This window comes from Medicago sativa, chromosome 1 (assembly GCF_051527215.1).
Source record: "Medicago sativa cultivar Bolivia chromosome 1, Bolivia_mono, whole genome shotgun sequence".
Classification (NCBI taxonomy): domain Eukaryota; kingdom Viridiplantae; phylum Streptophyta; class Magnoliopsida; order Fabales; family Fabaceae; genus Medicago; species Medicago sativa.
In genome coordinates this window covers 54,539,585-54,561,427 of record NC_140749.1, presented here as the reverse complement: position 1 = coordinate 54,561,427, position 21,843 = coordinate 54,539,585, and the positions used below count along the sequence as shown (strand labels likewise).

Below are 21,843 nucleotides of genomic sequence, written 5' to 3'. Positions count from 1 at the left end.
TGTAAGCTCCTTTTTATTTTGGCATGTGCAATGTTGCAGCCACTCCCAAACGCAACTTCGAATCTAGGAGGAGATAATGATTTTACCGGAGATACCAGTATTCAGCCCTCTCCATAATGCAGCGTTGCATATAGGTGGTGAAAATAGTTTTTCCAGAGATACCATTTCCCAGCCTCCCCCTGATTCAACATTTTGCATATAGTTGGTGGAAATAATTTTACCTAAGATACTATTACTCAGCCTCTCCACAATGCAACATTTTTATAGGTTTTTAAAGTACTTTTGCCGGATCAGCTCAGCCTCTTGCTAATGCAGATAATGAAGGCAGTGAGAAGAACTCTAGTAGAGATGAAGGCGGTGAGAGGAACTCTACCAGAAAAACTCAGCCTCTGACAAATGCAGATAAAGAACCATTGCTTCTAAAACGCCCCTGATGTCGGTTGCCTTGAAAACAAAGATAAGATCATTTTTCTGTAGGTAATGTTATGACCATGCTTCAGGCTATACCAGACTTGGATGACGAGCTGATATTAGATGCATGTGATTTTCTGGAAGATAAAAGGAGAACAAGGATTGGATTCTAATTTGAGAAAGAAATGGTTACTGATAAAGTTTGTCAAATTTTGCTAGTCAAGTTTTTCAAATTTTTTTGAACTGTGTTTTAGGATTGACTTATTATTTATTTATCTTTGTCCATGTTGATATGATCAAAGAGACTAGACATTGCAAGTGTAAAGGAGGCATGTTTCTCTTTGATTGGATTACTTAGGTTGGTTTTGCTGACCAATTTTTATAAAATGAGATGCAAAATATTTCGATAAACACTAGTTGGGCAAACCATCACTTTAGTCCCCAAAAGTGTTCCTTCGTGCAAACAAACACAATTTAATCCTTTACTCCGTTAGTCATTTTTGTTCGTGATGTCAAACACTTTAGTCAAAAAACCTGACGTGGCTAGCTAGTGAGAACGACCAAATAACATGCTGACGTGTACACAGACCAAAATGAAAGGAAATCAGAGAAAACCTCATTCTTCTTCTGTCAACATGTTCCTGCATGATATTCCTCTTCTTCAAGATCAAACTTAGTAGCTATTGTTTTTGATGCAACTCTCCGGTTCCTATTATCCCCTGTCTTCTGCGTTCTTGGCAGTGATCTAGTAGCAAGATGTTCTGTGACATAATGTTGACCTGGAATACTAAATCAGACATAAGAAGTTGACATGAAGCTTTTGCAATGATTCAACCATAGAATAATACTTGTCAGTTTGACAAAAAGAAACAAAAACTGCAGGAAATTTTTACTGTACATATTATTTGTTGTGTAAATTAATTAGTATCAGCTGACATATCCAGTTTTTGACACATTTGATTAGTTTTTTTCACTATAACAATGAACTCCAAGGTTTTTAAAACCAAAAACAAGAAATACAAAAAAGCTAATTAGTTAAATGGAGATTTAAGTACACAACAAACTTTGATTCAAGCTAAACGTATAGACTTATATCAAGAACTTTTCGATTGTGGGAATGATATGGTTACACACAAGTCTTGTATTCTAGTTCTACTCCTGCAACTCTTTTCATTTTAGAATTTCCTTTTTGTGGCATGAATGACTCATATCGAGTAATTCTTCATAGTGATATGGTTACATATTTGGTACATTTTAGATGATCAGATGATAATTTAGTGATGAAGTTACAACAATAAGAATAATTAAGAAGAAATAAGGGTTTTCTTTCATTTTTGTCTCTGAGAACACATCATCAAGCCAAAGTTAGTGCGTCCTTTCACTGAATTAACTCCTGTTATGTAACAAACGAAATCGACTAGCTGCTAACAGGAGTGTCAATGGGCTAAACGTCCAGGACCACTAAGAGACTTAAACACCACATCTCCACCCCAAAACATTAAGGCAATAGGTATATAATTAAGTCCCTTTCTTAACGTTTCCTCCATTTCTAATCGTTCTGGGATATAATAACTCACACTTGATTTCCAACAAGATTAAAGAATAAAGGATTAGTTGTATTTTTTTGTGAGTCGCATATTAATATGATCGTGTTACATTTTCTAGGAATAAAATGGGGGTTTGTCCAAACTGTTGGAAATTAAATCAAGAAATATCTAGAAGAGTATAGAAGTTTGGAGTTACTCTTTGCCATTAAGACTAGAAAAAATCTAAGTTGCACAACCTGGAATAATCTAGAACAGGCTATGTATTTGCTTAGAGTAAAAATATCTAAGTACTAGCACTACCTAGAATAATTTTAATGGAAAGTTATGTCATGAATCAATCTAAACAGCTCCAAGAGCTTAAAAACCAAACCGGATTTCTGAATGATTCTCTTTCCAAACTCAATACTAAGGTAGACTCTATTGCTACTCATACTAAAATGCTTGAAACTCAAATCTCCCAAGCGGTTGGTATTCTTTAATCTTAATAAGATTTAACTTATAAAGTCTGATTGTGTAAAACTTTTATTTATCTAATTGATCCAATCCACAATGCCTCATTTTTAAACTAACATATCTCTACAAATAATATAGGAATAATCTAGCACCACCTATGTAGAAAAATCTAGTAACTCAATTTACTTTCTTATGCATTAAGTTTAGAAGCCTATAAAATGCACATGCTTGTACCATATTGAACCATCAAGTTTCGGTGAATGAAATATTGAGTTCAAAGAAATTCTCTTGTCTGCTGTGCCTCTTTGTTAGTGAGTTTGTGTGTGTTATATGTCCCACTGATATCAAACTGGTATCAGAGCAGGTTAGGTCCTGCAAGTGTCAGTGTCAAAAATAGTCTGAGTGTGTGAGGAACAAGAGTTCTCATTGTGTCATAATTATTGTAAGCATATTCTGAGAGAGATATGTCAAACAATAATTTCAATATCGTTTGGTTCGGTCCCAAATTGAATTCTGAATTAGATTTCAGTTATTGGGAATTTATGATGACAACACATCTTAAAGCTCACAACATATGGAGCTTTGTGGAGTCTGGTTTACAACAAGGAGCTGATGAACTTGCTCGTAGAAGGGACCAGCTGGAACTATCACAAATTCTTCAAGGAATAGAGTACTCAATTTTCGGCAAAATAGCAAATACGAAGACTTCGAAAGAGGCGTGGGACATATTGAAGCTGTCACATAAAGGAGTGGAGAAAGCTCAGAAATCAAAGTTGCAGTCTTTGCGTAGAGAATACGAAAGGTATGAAATGTCAAGTTCTGAAACAGTAGATCAATATTTTAGTCGTGTTATAAATATTGTCCACAAGATGAAGGTGTATGGAGAAGATATTCTAGATAGCAAGGTGGTGGAGAAAATTCTACGCACTATGCCGATGAAGTATGATCATGTGGTGACTACGATATTGGAGTCCCACAATACCGATACCTTGTCGGTAGCAGAGTTGCAGGGAAGTATCGAAAGCCATGTCAACTGAATATTGGAAAAGACTGAAAAAGTAAAGGAGGAAGCCTTGAAGAGCCAGGTGAACCTCAACAACGTTGCTGAATCCAGTCAGATGGGTGAAGCTAGAGCTCGTGACAATTTCAATAATGGAGGAAGAGGAAGAGCCAATAATAACTCCAAAGTATTGTAGGCAAGAAAGGTAAGAAAACAACACATAAGAGATTGCAGAGGCAACCAATATTTCATGGAGGAGCAACAATGAAAGCGTATAGTGGAGGAAAATTTTGGAGCTTGAAAATCAACCAAATATAATAAATTTGCTCTCTCCTCTTTCTTCTCCTCCGCTCCATTTTTACCCGAACCAAATAGATCCTAAAGGGAAGTGTAATTTAATCTAAAAACAAATAACAAAAAAATATAATATGTAAAAAGTTGATAACTAAAATTGGCCACCCAGCATTATAAATTATAATTTATTTATTTATTATTAAGTTTATTTTCTTTTGTGAAATCCCACATAACAAACAAATAATTATTTAATATTGTTGTGAGCCTCCAAGCCTTAATTGTTATACGCAAGCAGGGGCTTTGGTAACGCAACAACGACAATTTTTTTCCATACATGTTCCTACGCAAAAGTAAGAACCACATTGTTTCACGCAATTCAACCTACAATCATCACAATATTTTCCAGTACTAGTATCTAGAGATTGATTTGCGTTGCATACTTTAGTCACAACAAGCATGACCATTAACATCATCATGATCATGGTGATACATTTCTTCATCTCGTTCATCACCATAACTTTTCTCAATGTTTTTATTTCCAAGATCTATATTCAATGTTTTCACATAACTTATTTATAGGCATAGATTTGTAAATGACATTTATTATTATTAAAAATATTTTAATTAATTATAATTAATATATAATGATTGCCTCTATGAAGGAAAAATGTTTTTTCCATCTCACAAATTTCAAATCTTTGACTCAATAAATTAGTATCATCAAAGCTAGGGGCAAGTTATTTGTTTCTTGAAAGGACCCAATCAAATTTAGGGTCTAATTAGAGAAATGTACAGTCATTCAATTTAGGGGCGCGAGTTGTTGCATTTTCAGCAGAATTTGTGTTGATGAGAGGAGAGAGAGTGAGAGAATATTAGGAAAAATAGTAAAAAGGTATGGATGTGAGAGGGAGAGATCAAGAGAGAAACCACAGGTTGCAGAGAGGAAAACAATTTGAAGGTCGGTCGAATGAGTTGAACTACTTCACCCACCCATAGTTCTACGTTATTAGTTCGATCATTTCTTGAACGTCTGGTTTTATTAGTTTTGCATACTGTCAATAGTATGAATAACGTTGTGATATTTAGTAAAAGGCGGCCTTAGTAAAATTCAGTTTCTTTTGTAGTACCAATTCTATTTTTCTAGTAGTGATTTTTTTCTTGTAAAGAACATTTCTAGTAGTTATTTAAATAGCCTAAACAACATAGATCAAAAACTCAATTCAATCTTTCACAATTTTTTGATGGTCGGATAGCTTAACTAATTTGAACTAAGGGTTAAGGATTTGGACAAGGTTCAAATCATGGCAAAGAGAAATACTAACATAACAATTAAGGTTAAATATGTTTGTGATCCCTGTAAATATATCAACTTTTTGTTTTAGCCCTCTAAATTTTTTGTTAGACTTTGAATCCCAAAAAAAAAAAATTTCATTACCACTTTTGGTTTTACTTTTTAGTCAAATCGTGTTTAACCTTTATATTTTTTAATGAAATTTTCAGAAATGTGTAGAGTATTATGACGATCTCTAAAAAAAATTAAAATATTTTAACAAAACATGAATTAAATATGAATTTTTAAACATCAAAAACATAAAAATTGAGGGACTATTTTTAGCCATTGTTTCTCTTGATTTAGGGAATGAGTATTACCAAGAGATTTCAGAGCCTAACTACATAATGCCCATTTACTTGACCTTGGGTATGATGAGGGATTGCTTATGCATATTTTCTCATTCCGAGTCTTTTACTGATGTTTGGCTTATGAAAGAATACGGAAATAAAGAGTCTTGGATGAAATTGATTCGCCTTCCTATCTTTGGTGATCATCGTGACTATGTTGACAGGCCCAAGATACTTTACATTTCCGAGGATAACAACCATGTGCTTCTCTTGTTTAGAAAGATTCCTAAATTTAAGTGGCTTGTGTACGATGCTAGAAATGATACTAAAAAGATTTTCGAAACTCAAGATTGTGGATTTGCAGACTCAACAGTCTATGTTGAGAGTTTGGTATTACCTTGATTTTAATACTAGGACTTGTATGTAGATGTTGTGATATGTCATTTGAGAGTGAGTTTCAATCGCAACTTTTATGTTCATTTTTGTTTGTGTTATTGATGTATTTTATGCTTGCTTTGACTTCCGCCGACTTCATGTATCATTGTTATTTTATGAAATTTGCAACTTCAGAAGTTGTTGCGTTATTATCATTTGTCTGTTTGTTAGTTATAGTTGTTGGTTCTTCACCATGCATTATGCATTTACAATTTTACATTGTTTACAATCACACATTGCATTAGATGGTTCTGGTATAATTTTATAAGATTGGATTTAGGATTTAAATGTTATGTCAAGTCACTAGTATGTTTGTTAGTACATCTACTGCTAACTGCTGCACATGCAAACTTCATAATGTATGCTTCAAATTATCTTCTAACTAACCTGACTATGTTATAATACAAATGTGTTGTTGTGATTTTAAGAATATTCAATATTAGCACATATGTAGCCTTTTGACAAATATGAAGGATCAATATTGTGACACATGAAATTGGATTTTAATGGTAATAAATTTTTTCAGCTTGATTGCATAGACAAGTAAATCTATTGGCAACAGGGTTCAGTTCAATCTATATACATTTTTTAGTGTTTGCATTTTCTATTCTCCTGTAAATATCCTCTTGGAAGTGGGCAAAAAATAAGTAGTATAATCAGCCTGCTCCAAATAAAATTACGCAAAGTGGAAATATAAAGAAAAAAATGAAATACCGGAAGGTTATGCAATTCAATATTGATTATTAATACATTATGTATGACTCTTTTCTAGACGTTGGTACTTCGAGTGCTAGAATTCTATAAGTGATTTGCGACCTATTTTTTATATGAAAAACTACTATTTATACATAGTAAGGATAACTAGATAAAGCTAACTGCAACACTTCCTCCATCGAAAGCCGCTTGTCCCCCACGTCTTCACTAAGGAAACTACTGCTTTTGGAATTTGAATTCTTCCCTCTTCGACAACAAGAACTTGACTTCGACCAATTTGCGTCCTGACTCACATTTTGTCGAACTTCAAAGCTTTTAAACTACTCCCAATGCTAAGTCCATACCTTGTCGAAATTCTCATGCTGAAGATAAAGACTTTAATTCCTGAAAACACAAAATTGTCAACCCATGTTGACTGCATTGATTGAGTTTGTCGAAATTATAGGTTAACAAACAAATAATGCAAAAAATTGAAGTAGATATTAATTAATTAAAACAAAAATTATTTAAAAAAATGTTAAGTATTTAAATCCATTAAAAAGAGTGAAATATTTAATGGATGATATTGAAACTATTATATATTTTTTTAAAGGAGGATTCAAAGTATTATATGTAATTTTTTGAGATATATCTACTATAAAATATTAGGAATTCAACAAAAAGTTAAATAAAATATTTAGTGGATAATATCAAAAGTTTTTTAAAATATTTATATCGAATAAAGTATTGATTTAAAAAATAATAATGATAAAAGAAAATTTTGAGAATAAATTGCGTGTCATACAAAACCATACTTTATATATAGGACACTTCTATGGTACACTCGCTAATTGAGGTGTACCGGTACTCCTGTTTCTTAAATTCTATAAATTAAGGATTTTTTTTTTTTTTTGCAATAAATAGCTATTTGTCAACATTTATTTTTGTAGAAAATATTGTTTCACAAGAAATAACATAATTTCATTGTTTATAAGAATCATACTAAATTTTTACATTTTATCATAAAAAATAATCAATATTCTCTATTATGAGTAATAAAAATTTCAAAAAATTAATATTTCGTTGATGTTCTTAGTAAATAAGATTAAATTATTATAATTATAAATGATATAAAGTAATATTTTTTCCTTAAAAAACAACTCATTTAACTACTCCCTCCGTTTTTAAATACAAGCAAAATTGACTTTTTAGGGTTCATTCAATTAATGATGTGAACCTAAAAAGTCAATTTTGCTTATATTTAAAAACGGATGGAGTATTAATATAAGTATCTTCGTACCATAGAATTTGCCTTATATATATATATATATTGATTTGATTATTTGTAGCTGATGTAACCTAACAAATTCTCTATCGAAATGGCTTTTTCTTATTCACTGATGGAAGGAAAAACTACCACGAAGAATCACCGACCGCCCGGAGCCCTAACACTTCCAGTCAAGAAATTCCTCCGCAAGTTGTGGAATTCTCTGATCTCAAACACTAAGAGGCAGAAGCTGGAATCCTACCACGAAAAACTTCCGTTCGATCTAGTGGCTGAAATCCTGTGCAGACTCCCTGTCAAGTCCCTCTTACGATTCCGCTGCGTCTGCAAGTTGTGGAATTCTCTCATCTCAAATGATCGCAGTTTTGCAAAAAAGCACCTTCGCGTAATGTCAGCAACCAAAAGCCACCACATCATCGCAGCCCTATGGAAACCCTCATCACAGTTGAGTGTAAGTGTAACGTCTTACCCGTTGGATTCTCTTCAACTCATATCTAGTTTCACCTACGATGTTATGTTCTCCTTTGATTGCTCTTCCCTTTATCATGTCAATGTCTATCCTTTCGAAATTGGTTCTTGCGACGGTCTTCTTTGTTTCAATGTTAGTAGGCATCTCACCGTTATTTGGAACCCTTCAACTAGAAAATTAAGGGAACTTCCATCTTTACAATTTCCTCCAGAATATTATGCATCGATCTCGTGATATGGGTTATAGTAACTATGTTTTGGCTATGACCCTTTCATTGATAATTACAAGGTTGTTTCTGTTTTTTGTTATGAGTTTGAATATTTTAAAAATCTTTGTGTAAAAACTTGCAAAACTGAAGTTAAAGTTCACACTTTGGGCACGCATTCATGGAGACGGATTCACAATTTCCCTTCTACAAATGTCCCTCGTGGGTGTGAATCAGGAATAATTGTCAGCGGCTCAGTTAATTGGTTAACATATTCCAGTGTAAATGATAGTTGCTCCATCACCATTGTTTCTCTTGATTTGGGGAAAGAATCTTACCAAGATATTTCACAGCCTGATTATGGAGATTTTGTTAGGTTGACCATGGGTGTGATGCGGGATTGCTTGTGCCTATTTGCTTATTCTAACTCTTTTACTGATGTTTGGCTTATGAAGATATACGGAAATAAAGAGTCTTGGATTAAATTGATTCGTCTTCCTCGCCTTCGTTATCCTGATTACAGAGTTTCTAGCAGGATAGTCGATATTTCAGAGGATAAAAACCAAGTGCTGCTTATCTTGATAAAGGATTATAGATTATTGAGGTGGTTTGTTTATGATGCCAGAAACGATATTAAAAAGATTATCGAGATTCAAGGGTCTGATCGTGTAAAAGCGAAAATCTATGTTGAAAGTTTGATATCACCTTGATTATAATTTATAATCTTAGGATATAGATGATTTGCTATCAATGTCACCCCAACTTTTATGTTGAAATTTTGTTTATGTTATTTTATTTTGATTTGATGTTTGTTTTGAGTGTTGGAAGCTTCATGGATCATTGTTACTTAATATTTAATGAAGTTTGGAGCTTGAGAAGTTTTTGTAATTTTCATTTGTTTGTTAACTAGACGGACTAGGACCAATTTGTAGAAATTAATATTTAGACATTAACCGAGTAAGTATAAGTGTTAATTTTACACAGCTCTTTCCCAAGTAATAGATTGCAGGTACGTTGAATAGATTGCATGTACATGTTAAGTTGATTGGGATGTAAAACAAGAGAATGAGTTTATCAACCTTAATGTTAAACCGTGCATTTCCTAACAAAAAAAGGATTTCATCCAAGAAGAATTAATCTTGTATGTAGAATAATATGATTTTTTAAGCGGTAGAGTTATATATTGACTGATTCATAATCAGAGACCACTCATTTCGATATGAGTGGATTTTTTATTGATGCGCGACTATTTCCTGGGTGCTGATTGGTTTTGGTGTTGTATAATGTTGTTTGTTTGGAATCACGTTGAGTTTAACAAAATTACAGTGGCACCATCATTTTATTAAAAATATGTATTTTATCAGCAGAACCTGATATTTGGTTTGAATCCTCACACTCATTATTCTTGCCTTGTTCTGTACTGAATATTTTACTTGTCTTTGTCCTATAATTATTTTCTTAGATTAGTTTGCTTGTTTATGAGTTCTAACCAAATATGGGAGATTGTGGCCTCATACATAAAAGAAAAATTATACTATTTGTTGCAAATAATTTGTTTCACTTTTGCACGAGTTTCACATAATTCACTTTTGTAGTTGAAAATAAAGCATTGTTTGTTAGTATTCTTGCCAAGTTTATTGATAACATAAATTATTTCTCATAAAATGAATTCAATCAATTTCAACCACCATTCAAACTCTGCTTATACATTTAAAGTTATGTTTTGAATGTTGTCTCTAACTAGTTAAACTTCTTTAATTAATCATAAGAAATTTTTGAGAGAACCTTATGGACTTAACCCTTATGAGTCTGCAAGTCAGAAACTTACCGATAAGACAGTACAATTTTAGATCACCTGTCTCATTAGGCACATCATCGAAAGAACCAATACTGCGTGTTTGTGTATGGACCAAATAACACAATCAGGTAAGAAAGAAACCATGTTGAGATGCCTAGTTGCTGTCAGGCAAAAAAAAAGAGGTTCATGGATCATAACACAGGCAGCAGAGTAGAACATGAAGGGAAATAGTGAAGCAAATCAAACATAAACACAACAGAATTTAAATTTTTTATTTCCTTTCCTTCGTTGGATCAATACGAATGATCATGAATCAGTGGTGCAGCGATGCGTTTACTCGTCGAATTGTTTAAAGTACAAAGAAAGTGCATAACTTTTAATCTTTTATAGTCGAATAGTTTTTTATAACAAGCAAAGAAAGTGCAGCGATGTGTTTACTCGTCCACATGCGAACAAAATTCTCTGATGAGCAGGCTAGCCAATTCGAACAAAGATTCAAAGACACTAGGGTTTATAGTGCATATACGGTTTTCTGAACTTGTTTTATGTTTCAGCTCCCCAATGAGTCTTATTTATAGACTCACTCATGTGCACAACATCTTATTGTGTACTACATTTCATTCTAACCCGTCGTTCCTTAAAATGTACCACATTTCTCACATTTCTCTAATTTTTCGTAATTATATTAAATCATACATTTAATATTACAGACATACTATGTAGTAGGGTGCAGTTATGGTGCATAAGGAAATCCTTATGCACCCTGCATAAATCCAAAAATGGTTTTGGAGCACAACTCACAGAAACCATTTCCACAGTAAAATGGTTTTGGATACAACATACTATAATTTTATGCAGGGTGCTGGAAAACATTAAGTACATCTAATGGTTTTGGAGTACAACTCACAAAAACCATTTCTGGATTTATACAGGGTGCATAAGGATTTTCCTTATGCACCATAACCGCAGCCCTATGTAGTACTCACGTGTCCGTCTTTGCGCTATTTTTATTGCGCTAACGTTTGAAAATTATTAACGGTGTTTTTTATTTTTTATGAAATTTTGATTTGGATTAAAACTAAAAATATAAATGTTTGTTGCTTTCAAGTTATAACAAACCAAACTATCTTTCGAAAAAAAAAACAAATCAAACTAATCATGATTATTTATTTCAATGACACCAATAATATAACCAAAAAAATATAACCAATAATTTAAAATTTTAACTAAATTATAATAGTTTTTGGTAGAATGAATTTTTCTGTGGATATGATGAAAATTGAAGGAAATATTTGGAAATTCAAAGAAAAATTCAGTTTTAATTTTTTTTATAACAATTTTGTAAATTTGAACAATAATAAAAAAATTATATTTATTGAAACAAATAATGCAAAAATTGAAGTAGACATTAATTAATGAAAATAAAAATTATTTAAATAAAAGTGATGCATTTAATTCCTTAAAAAAATGGATAGCATTGAAAGTTGAAAGTATTGTATTATGTTTGAAAGGAGGATTGATAGTATTATATGTAATTTCTTGAGATACATCTGCTACATAAAATATTAGGAATTTCCCTCAAAAAAAAATATTAGGAATTCAATAAAAATTTAAATAAAATATTTAGTGGATAAGTTCAAAAGTTTGTTGAAAAATTTATGTGAAATAAAATATTGATTTTAAAAATAAAAAAATTTTGATTCCCTAAAAAAACAAAAAAAAAAAAAATCCAGAATAAACATGCAACGTGCCATGAAAAACCCTACTCTATATATACTATTGATTAATTTACTTGCAGCTGATGTAACCTAACAAATTCTCTATATCCAAATGGCCACCTATTCTTCTTTTTCTTATTCATTAACGGAAGGAAACACTACCACGAAGAATCACAGACTGCCCGGAGCCCTAACACTTCCAGTCAAGAAATTCTTCCGCAAGTTGTGGAATTCTCTGATCTCAAACACTAAGAGGCAGCAGCCTGAATCCTACCACGAAAAACTTACGTTCGACCTCGTGGCTGAAATCCTGTGCAGACTCCCTGTCAAGTGCCTCTTACGATTCCTCTGCGTCTGCAAGTTGTGGAATTCTTTCATCTCAAATGATCGCAATTTCGCAAAAAAGCACCTTCGTGTAATGTCAACAACCAAAAGCCACCACATCATCGCAACCCTATGGAAACCCTCATCACAGTTGAGTGTAAGTGGACTCTCTTCAACTCATATCTAGTTTCACCTACGATGGTATGTTCTCCTTTGATTGCTCTTCCTTTTATAATGCCTCTACCTATCCTTTCCAAATTGGTTCTTGCGACGGTCTCCTTTGTTTCAATCTTAGTAGGCATCTCACCGTTATTTGGAACCCTTCAACTAGAAAATTAAGGGAACTTCCATCTTTACAAGTTCCACCAGAATATTATGCATCTCCTAATATGGGTTATACTATGGGTTATACTAACTATGCTTTGGCTATGACCCTTTCATTGATAATTACAAGGTTGTTTCTGTTTTTTGTTATGAGTTTGAATATTTTAATAATCTTCTTGTAAAAACTTGCAAAACTGAAGTTAAAGTTCACACTTTGGGCACGCATTCATGGAGAAGGATTCACAATTTCCCTTCTACGAACGTCCCTCGTGGGTGTGAATCAGGAATTATTGTCAGCGGCTCAGTTAATTGGTTTGCATATTCCAGTGTAAATGATAGTTGCTCGCTCACCATTGTTTCTCTTGATTTGGGGAAAGAATCTTACCAAGATATTTCACAGCCTGATTATGGAGATTTTGTTAGGTTGACCATGGGTGTGATGCGGGATTGCTTGTGCCTATTTGCTTATTCTAACTCTTTTACTGATGTTTGGCTTATGAAGATATACGGAAATAAAGAGTCTTGGATTAAATTGATTCGTCTTCCTCGCCATCGTTATCCTAATTACATAGTTTCTAGCAGGATAGTCGATATTTCTGAGGATAAAAACCAAGTGCTGCTTATCTTGATAAAGGATTATAGATTATTGAAGTGGTTTGTTTATGATGCCAGAAACGATATTAAAAAGATTATCGAGATTCAAGGGTCTGATTGGGTAGAAGCAAAAATCTATGTTGAAAGTTTGATATCTCCTTGATTATAATTTATAATATTAGGATATAGATGATGTGCTATCAATGTCACTTGCGTTTGAGATTCAATCCCAATTTTTTTGTTGAAATCCTAACTTTTGTTTATGTTATTTTATTTTGATTTGATGTTTTATTTTGTTAATTAATATTTAATGAAATTTGCAGCTTGAGAAGTTTTCTTAATTTTCATTTGTTTGTTAACTAGATGGACTAGGACCAATTTGTAGAAATTAATATTTAGACATTAACAGAGTAAGAATAAGTGTAAAACAAGAGAATAAGTTTATCAACCTTACATAATAGCTTGGAATATGTAACAATAGTTTCATAACCTATTGTACCTTAATGTTAAACCGTGCATTTCCAAACAAAAAAAGGATTTCATCATTTTGTTAAACAGCTTGAGACCACTCATTTCTCTCGTTGATACGAGTGGATTTTTTGTTGATGCGATGCGACTATTTCCTGGGTGCCGATTGGTTTTGGTGTTGTATAATGTTGTTTGTTTGGAATCACATTGAGTTGAACAAAATTACAGTGGCACCATCATTTTATTAAAAATATGTATTTTATCAGCAGAACCGGATATTTGGTTTGAATCCTCACACTTATTCTTGCCTTGTACTGTACTGAATATCTAACTTGTCTTTGTCCTATCATTATGAGTTGTTACCAAATGGGAGATTGTGGCCTCATACATAAAAGAACAATTATACTATTTGTTGCAAATAATTTGTTTCATTTTTGCACGAGTTTCACATAATTCACTTTTGTAGTTGAAAATAAAGCATTGCCTGTTAGTATTCTTGCCAAGTTTATTGATAACATAAATTATTTCTCATAAAATGAATTCAATCAATTTCAACCACCATTCAAAGTCTGCCAATTTCAACCACTAGTTCAGTAAACTTCTTAATTGATCATCAGAAATTTTTGAGAGAACCTTATGGACTTAACCCTTATGGATCTGCAAGTCACAAACTTAGCAATAAGACAATTTTAGATCACCTGTCTCATTAGGCACATAATCTTCTCCATAAACAATGCCTCTACTTACCCAACAAAAAACACAAATAAAAAACCCATGGGGAGAAAAGAGAGATCATGAATGCAAGTCGAAAGAACCTTGTTAGAACAACACAATTACACACTTACGTGTCTGTGTATGGACCAAATCGCACAATCAGGTAAGAAAGAAACCATGCAGACTCAGCAGAGATGCAAAGTTGCTGTCTGGCAAAAAGAGAGGTTCATGGATCATAACACAGGCAGCAGAGTAGACATGAAGGGAAATAGCGAACCAAATCAAACATAAACACAACAGAATTTAAATTTTTTATTTCCTTTCCTTCGTGGGATCAATACGAATGACATGAATTAGTGATATAAATTTTACCTTTTAAAGGGCATAACCTTTATAGTCGAATTGTTTTTGATAATGAGCAAAGCAAGTGCAGCGATGTCTTTACTCATCCACGTGCGCACAAAACTTCTCTGATGAGTAGGCTAGCCAGTTCGAACAAAGATACAGAGAGACTAGGGTTTATAGAGCATATATGGCTTTCTGAACTTGTTTTATGTTTCAGCTCCCGAGTGAGACTTATTTATAGACTCATTCATGTGCACCATATTTTATTGTGTATTACATTTAACTTTAACGGCATCGTTCCTTATAATGTACCACATTTCTCACAATTCTCTAATTTTTTGTAAAGTTCATAATTATATTAAATCATACGTTTTATATTATAAACATACTATGTAGTATTATTATAATGGGTTAATCCGCTATAAATATTAGTTGTAATATTTATACATATGTATAGACTTGATATCTAGTGTCCATGACCCGTGAGATTTGCTCATTAGTGTACAAATATAATAATCTCTATGCTTTACTATTATCCCAATTTATTGTCCTCGTGATCTTAGCTCAGTTGGTAAGAACAATGCATAATATATGCAAAGTCCAGGGTTCGAACCCCGGACACCACAAAACAAATGTCCCAATTTTTATAAAGTTATTGTAAAAAAATATTATTTAAAGATGGAGTAAAAATACTTTAAGAATAATGTTTTATATGTCAATCGGATCCCACGATTAAGTCACATTTAATGTTCCATTAATTTAACTATATATTCTAGAAACTTTATTTTTTTGTTGCAATCTAGAAACTTTATTAATTGCAAACATAATAAAGAACATCTCAGATTTATTAATAGTAAATATCATGATGCAAGTCCCCGTGATCAAAACCTGATTAAAAGTACATTATTGAAACAAAATGGGTGTTCAGAAACAAGCTCCATGAACAAGGAGAAGTTGTTAGAAACAAAGAAAGACTTGTTGCACAAGGTTATAGTCAACAAGAGGGTATTGTTTACACCGAAACATTAGCTCCAGTTGCAAGATTGGAAGCAATCAAGCTACTTCTATTCTATGCAGTAAATCATGACATTATATTATATCAAATGGATGTTAAGAGTGCATTTTTCAATGGTGTGATATCTGAAGAAGTATATGTTAAACAACCTCCAGGTTTTGAGGAATTAAAACATCCTAATTATGTTTATAAGCTTAAGAAATCACTATATGGTCTGACACAAGCTCTGGAGCTTGTTATGATAAACTAAGTAATTTCTTACTTGAAAATAATTTTAAAAGAGGTTAAGTTGACACAACACTCTTCAGAAGGACAATTGAGAAAAATATCTTAATTGTGCGATTTATGTTGATGATATAATATTTGGTTCTACTAATGCATCTCTTTGCAAGGAATTTTCTAAGTTAATACAGGATGAGTTTGAAATGAGTATGATGGGTTAATGCTTGTAATAATCAAAAGTAGTCCTATTGTTTACCAAAAACACAGGTAAAACACTTTAAGTGTATCGTGCTTAAATTCTGTTTACTACTCTTAGAGTTTGTGTAAACTATCTTTTGTAAAAACAACCTGTTAGTGTAAATCTCTTGATTGAGATTAGAAAGTTCTCTAGGTTAGGCAAGGAAATCTAGGACCAGGTTGTCTTAGTGTTGTTATTATAATCATAATTTGATTTGGAAAAATTCCTTGGAAGTACAAGGAGACCGGAAGTAATCCAGTGTTATGGGATGAACTAGGATAAATTCTCTATGTTGTATCTATCTCTCCTGATAACATGAAGGTTTAGGAAAGAGGAGTGGAGATAGACGGCACACTTCTGTTGGCAGCATTTGTACCTTATGCTTACAAGAATAATGTTACGGAAATAAAATACTTCTTTTACTTTTAAAAAAATATTTATGGTTTTATCCAATTAGTTCAATCAACAGGCCCCAAATAAAATTAAATAATGTGGAGATATTTATAGTTTTATATATTTTTTATGCACTGTTCGTAATTAGGTTTTAGATGTTGATTTTTTTCTTGTGTCATTGTAAAAGATGGTGTTAGAGTAGATTTTTGCGAATTTAAAATACAAAGAAATGATGAACAAAACCTCATTTAGTGGCTGGAATGGTACTCAAATTTATTTGTATTATATAGTACCTCACCTACTATCGTTTCTCTTGCTTTGTGGCACAGTTTATTGGTTTGCATTTTCTAATGTGTTATATAGTAACTCACATACTATCGTTTCTCTTGATTTGCAAGAGATTTCACAGCCTGATTATGGAATGATATCGGTTGCATCATATGCTAAGGGATTGCTTGTGCTTAGTTTTTTTATTCCGACTCAGTCAATGATGTTTGGTTTATCATGTCTTGGATTAAATTGATCCGTTTCCGTTTGGCAATTGCATTTATACAAATATAGTATATATTTCTGAAGACGACAACCATGTGCTTCTCAGCTTCAAAGAGGATGATGATAAATTGAAATGGCTTATTTACGTTTCCAAAAATAATACTTCAAAGAATATAAAGATACAGTTGACTTAAGTATAGTACACTCAAAAGTTTACATTGAGAATGAGTCGGTCTACAAATTCTACTCTTTTTTTGGTACAAATTCTACTTTTAATCATTCAGAATTTGATAATCGCGACAATTCACATGAATTTACGGATAAATTTACTGCCAGTTGATAATCCTTCACCTTGTAATTTTTTATTCTAGGTTGATTAAGTATTGGATTTTAGTTATATCAAATCATGTTATTTCTTTAATTATCTTATATTGTAGTTGGATGGAACAGTTAACTGTGAGTGAACGTTACTTTCAAGATGCCAAGGCATGACTTTTTAATTTATCAATAATTTAGCAGTGCATTAATTTTAATCTCCTTAGAGTAGTTTGCTTGTTTATGAGTTTGTTACCAAATGTAGGAAGACGCAAATTGTGTGGGGGGCTAAGGTGTGACATTGAATTGGTTTCAGCTAGAGAATTGGAGTACTTTTTAGTTAGTTTCTCAATGATAAACCTGTTATGCTTAACGACGTTAAATCTAGTAACATATTGCTGGATAAGGAATGGAAACCAAAGGGTTGGACATGCCAAGATTGTGCAGGGAGGATTGGACCTGTTAGCATATCTTTGTCACTGACGTTCACAATCTTGCTGAAACCTAATGAACACTATGAAGTGTAACCTATGAGATGTGACACATGAACTTGATATTTCTTCTATTTATGATCATCTTGTTAGTTAGTTCCCCTTGATGTTGTCATGAGGGTGCAATGTTCTTATTTTTTTTTTCATTAGTGTCTGTTAAGAAGAAGAAAATATTAGTAGAGCAATAGAAGCAAGTTGTATACAATATAAAGTCCCATCTTTAGTGACGCCGAAATACCGAGTAAATTAGCTACTTTTAATTTGTAAAACAGGATTGTGACTTATCAGTTGTTCGCTCACTTGTTTATGCTCTTCCTCCACCAATTAAGCAAGAAGCAAGGAGAGGAAGTGAAATCGAGTCAAACTGGCATGCCTGTAAAATGTTGAGCTAAAGGGTTCGGGTAAATGCTACCAAATATGTTGCAGATTTTGGACTTGCCAAGATTAGGCCATTATAATTGTATATGAAAGTATTGGAAGATTTTATCTTTTTAACGTGACAGAGTATGCCTACACTTGTATGGTGGTGACAAAGAACAGTGATGTCTACAATTTTCATATTAAAGATTATTGATTAATCTTCATTTATTGAGACATGGAAATCAAATTTTTATTTAGCCAATTGAATTCCAAATCTTATCAGTGTCGTATTCGTATAGAACAAACACTTGTCATCAGCTAATTTTATAGCAAAAGATGAAATTAAGTTAATCTTTTTTCATCTATACTATCGGCTGTTTTCATAAGCGACATTGGAAAACTATTGAAACATGCTTTACGTAAATTGTCACTAATTGTTTTCAAAACTTTTCACTGACAGTCTCACAAAACTTTAGTAGATAAGCCCAAATAAGTCAATCCAACCGGACCCATATATCCAAGTTCTTAGATTGACAGCCTTCACACTACTCCCACCATTCCCTTTACATCCATCATCCCCTAAGAGAATCCATCATCCAATACATCCATATATAAAACACCAAGCATTGGTACAAATAACTTAACACCGAGGAGGAACATCACACACATACATTAAGCACAAGCAATATGGTCGAGCAATTGCAAAAAGACTTCTCCTCCAAAGGAGGTTCCACCTCCAAACTGATCCATCCCTCGCACTCACCTCGGACACCTTAGCTCCTTTATTTTCAGAAATAAAAAACAGCCGATGAAAACTTGGTATAGCTTCCGTCTCCCACCTTTCTAGATATCGAGCTAGCAAGTCCCTCCACCAAGTTGAAGAAAAATAAGGAAAACACCTCCTCTCCCCAGGAAGATTTGTGAAGGAAACCATCTCCATATTTCGCAACTGTTGCGAATTCGATGAAAAACTCACACCAATAACAACTTGATGTGTGGAGCAAGGGATAATTAAGCAACCAAAATCAAAGTGTATGGAACAATTATAAACACAAGCCAAAAGTAGAAAACAACAGCGAGAGAAAAGGAAGAGAGAACACAAAGAATTTGTTGACCCAGTTCGGTCCAAATTGACCTAGTCTGGGGGAGAGAGCAGCCCTCCGTTCCACTATATGATGAGTAACGTTACAAAAGAGATTTCAATGGGTTACAAGAATAAGTCTCCCGCCTAATTCTACCCAAATCCCAGCCTCTTCCCGTAACCAAGAGACTCAATCCCAATAGTGTTTCCCAAGGTGAATCAACCTTCAAACCCTAGTTTGTTGCCAAGAGACAAACTCTATACAAACCCTAGTTTGATTTCTAAACCCTTGTTTCAGCCCCCTCTATCTCTCTCTCAATAGTCTGATACAAGGCCTATATTTATAGTAAAAGAAACTCCCATAAAATTGTAACAAATCTGGCCCAAAAATACGTTTCTGAAAAATAACAGCACGAGAAATCGGCCACCGATTTTCCAAATCGGCCACCGATTTTTCCCGAACAGAAAGCCTCCCAAAAGGCAGCCAAAATCGGCCACCGATTTTCCAAATCGGCCACCGATTTGTACTTTCAGAAAACATCAATTTTGGCCTCCAAACTCCAATTTTGAGTCACTTTCACAACAATCTCCACCTTGACTCCAAATTAGTGATGATGCCCATTTAACATCAACACCTTGCTGCTCTTTCCCTTGCTTCCCACTACACCAAGTAGCTCCACAAGTTTGCACCCTAATCTCTTCAATCATCGGAATGCCTTCCGCCCCTTTGAAGATCCTTGTGTCCAAACTACTCAAGGAATTTTAGGTAGTTCCACAAGTACACACCTTAACCTCTTCAGCCATCGGAATGTCTTCCGCCTTCTCGAAGATCCTTGTATCCAAACTACACTAGGAATTTCAGGTAGTTCTACAAGACTACACCATACCTCTTCAATACGAGACATCTCCCGCTTCCTTGAAGATCACCTTGCATCCAATCACCCTTGGACTTTTAGGGTAATTCCACAAGCCGTGCTATACATTCTTCAACCTCCGGAATGCCTTCCGTCTTCATGAAGAAAACCCTTGCTCACCACTAGAGCATAGCACCCAAGGTCCTCCATAGTCGTACCACTCCCGGTGTGTTCAACTCCACCTAAAGCTGGGCTTCCAACCTCTCAACTAGCAAATGAGTACATCCCACTATGTCTTCCTTGAACCTCCACCTCAACCGGTAGATCATGAGTATTCTTACCACCGCCTCTCCAGGCTGATGTTGAGTGTTTAACGTCTCTCCAGACGATCACCGCTCTACCAGGCATCACCCCCAAGGTGAGAAACATCACCTTTATCATCCTCCAGACAACACCACACCATCAGAGCACCCGCATCCCCAAGACGCACCTCAATGTTCTCCAAATCACCAATGATTTTGTTGAACTCCACAAGTAGCTCCATGACGGCCTTTAACTTTACCATCCTGAATAAGTAAAGTTGTTGCTTTAGGAATTGCCGACGAGCCAAAGACTTTGTCATATACAAATATTCGAACTTTGACCACATCGATGCCGCGGTTGGTTCCTTTGCTACTTCTCTCAAAACTTTATCTCCGAGGCACAAGACAATGGCACTCCTGGCCTTGTCCACCATCTCGGTCTTCTCCGCTCGTGTCATGGTGACCGGTAATGAACCTTCACCCTTCAAAGCTTTCTCACACTTCTGTTGTATTAACACCGCTTCCATCTTTACCTTCCATAACCCAAAATCGTTATCGCCGGTAAACTTCTCAATATCCCACTTTGAACCCATGATACTTGATTATCCTTTGACCTTTGCCCCACGGTGGGCGCCAATTGTTGCGAATTCGATGAAAAACTCACACCAATAACAACTTGATGTGTGGAGCAAGGGATAATTAAGCAACCAAAATCAAAGTGTATGGAACAATTATAAACACAAGCCAAAAGTAGAAAACAACAGCGAGAGAAAAGGAAGAGAGAACACAAAGAATTTGTTGACCCAGTTCGGTCCAAATTGACCTAGTCTGGGGGAGAGAGCAGCCCTCCGTTCCACTATATGATGAGTAACGTTACAAAAGAGATTTCAATGGGTTACAAGAATAAGTCTCCCGCCTAATTCTACCCAAATCCCAGCCTCTTCCCGTAACCAAGAGACTCAATCCTAATAGTGTTTCCCAAGGTGAATCAACCTTCAAACCCTAGTTTGTTGCCAAGAGACAAACTCTATACAAACCCTAGTTTGATTTCTAAACCCTTGTTTCAGCCCCCTCTATCTCTCTCTCAATAGTCTGATACAAGGCCTATATTTATAGTAAAAGAAACTCCCATAAAATTGTAACAAATCTGGCCCAAAAATACGTTTCTGAAAAATAACAGCACGCGAAATCGGCCACCGATTTTCCAAATCGGCCACCGATTTTTCCCGAACAGAAAGCCTCCCAAAAGGCAGCCAAAATCGGCCACCGATTTTCCAAATCGGCCACCGATTTGTACTTTCAGCAAACATCAATTTTGGCCTCCAAACTCCAATTTTGAGTCACTTTCACAACAGCAACTAACAATCGTTCCACAAGGATCTA

The 21,843-nt window shown here is 34.1% G+C and overlaps 3 protein-coding genes and 2 pseudogenes across 3 annotated transcripts; all 5 read left to right on the top strand.

Moving 5' to 3' along the window:
- Positions 1–30: 30 nt before the first annotated feature.
- LOC146955434 (uncharacterized) lies at positions 31–630 on the top strand (annotated as a pseudogene).
- A 2,326-nt stretch (positions 631–2,956) lies between these two features.
- On the top strand, positions 2,957–3,448 carry LOC146955433 (uncharacterized). The gene has a single exon (XM_085748488.1). The coding sequence runs from the start codon at positions 2,957–2,959 to the stop codon at positions 3,446–3,448; it is 492 nt and encodes a 163-aa protein (XP_085604614.1).
- A 1,934-nt stretch (positions 3,449–5,382) lies between these two features.
- LOC146955432 (F-box protein At4g22390-like) lies at positions 5,383–5,727 on the top strand. The gene has a single exon (XM_085748484.1). It carries the CDS (start codon positions 5,383–5,385, stop codon positions 5,725–5,727), a length of 345 nt encoding a protein of 114 aa, XP_085604610.1.
- A 2,126-nt stretch (positions 5,728–7,853) lies between these two features.
- Positions 7,854–9,122, top strand: LOC146955431 (F-box/kelch-repeat protein At3g23880-like). The gene is given in 1 exon segment (XM_085748482.1): positions 7,854–9,122. A coding segment is annotated over 1 exon segment (1,269 nt).
- Positions 9,123–12,040: 2,918 nt separating this feature from the next.
- LOC146955430 (F-box/kelch-repeat protein At3g23880-like) lies at positions 12,041–13,333 on the top strand (annotated as a pseudogene).
- Positions 13,334–21,843: the final 8,510 nt, after the last annotated feature.

What these genes read in the sequence shown, in the direction of transcription:
- LOC146955433 (XM_085748488.1), top strand. Translation starts at nt 2,957, where the DNA reads ATGACAACACATCTTAAAGCTCACAACATATGGAGCTTTGTGGAGTCT.
- LOC146955432 (XM_085748484.1), top strand. Translation starts at nt 5,383, where the DNA reads ATGCCCATTTACTTGACCTTGGGTATGATGAGGGATTGCTTATGCATA.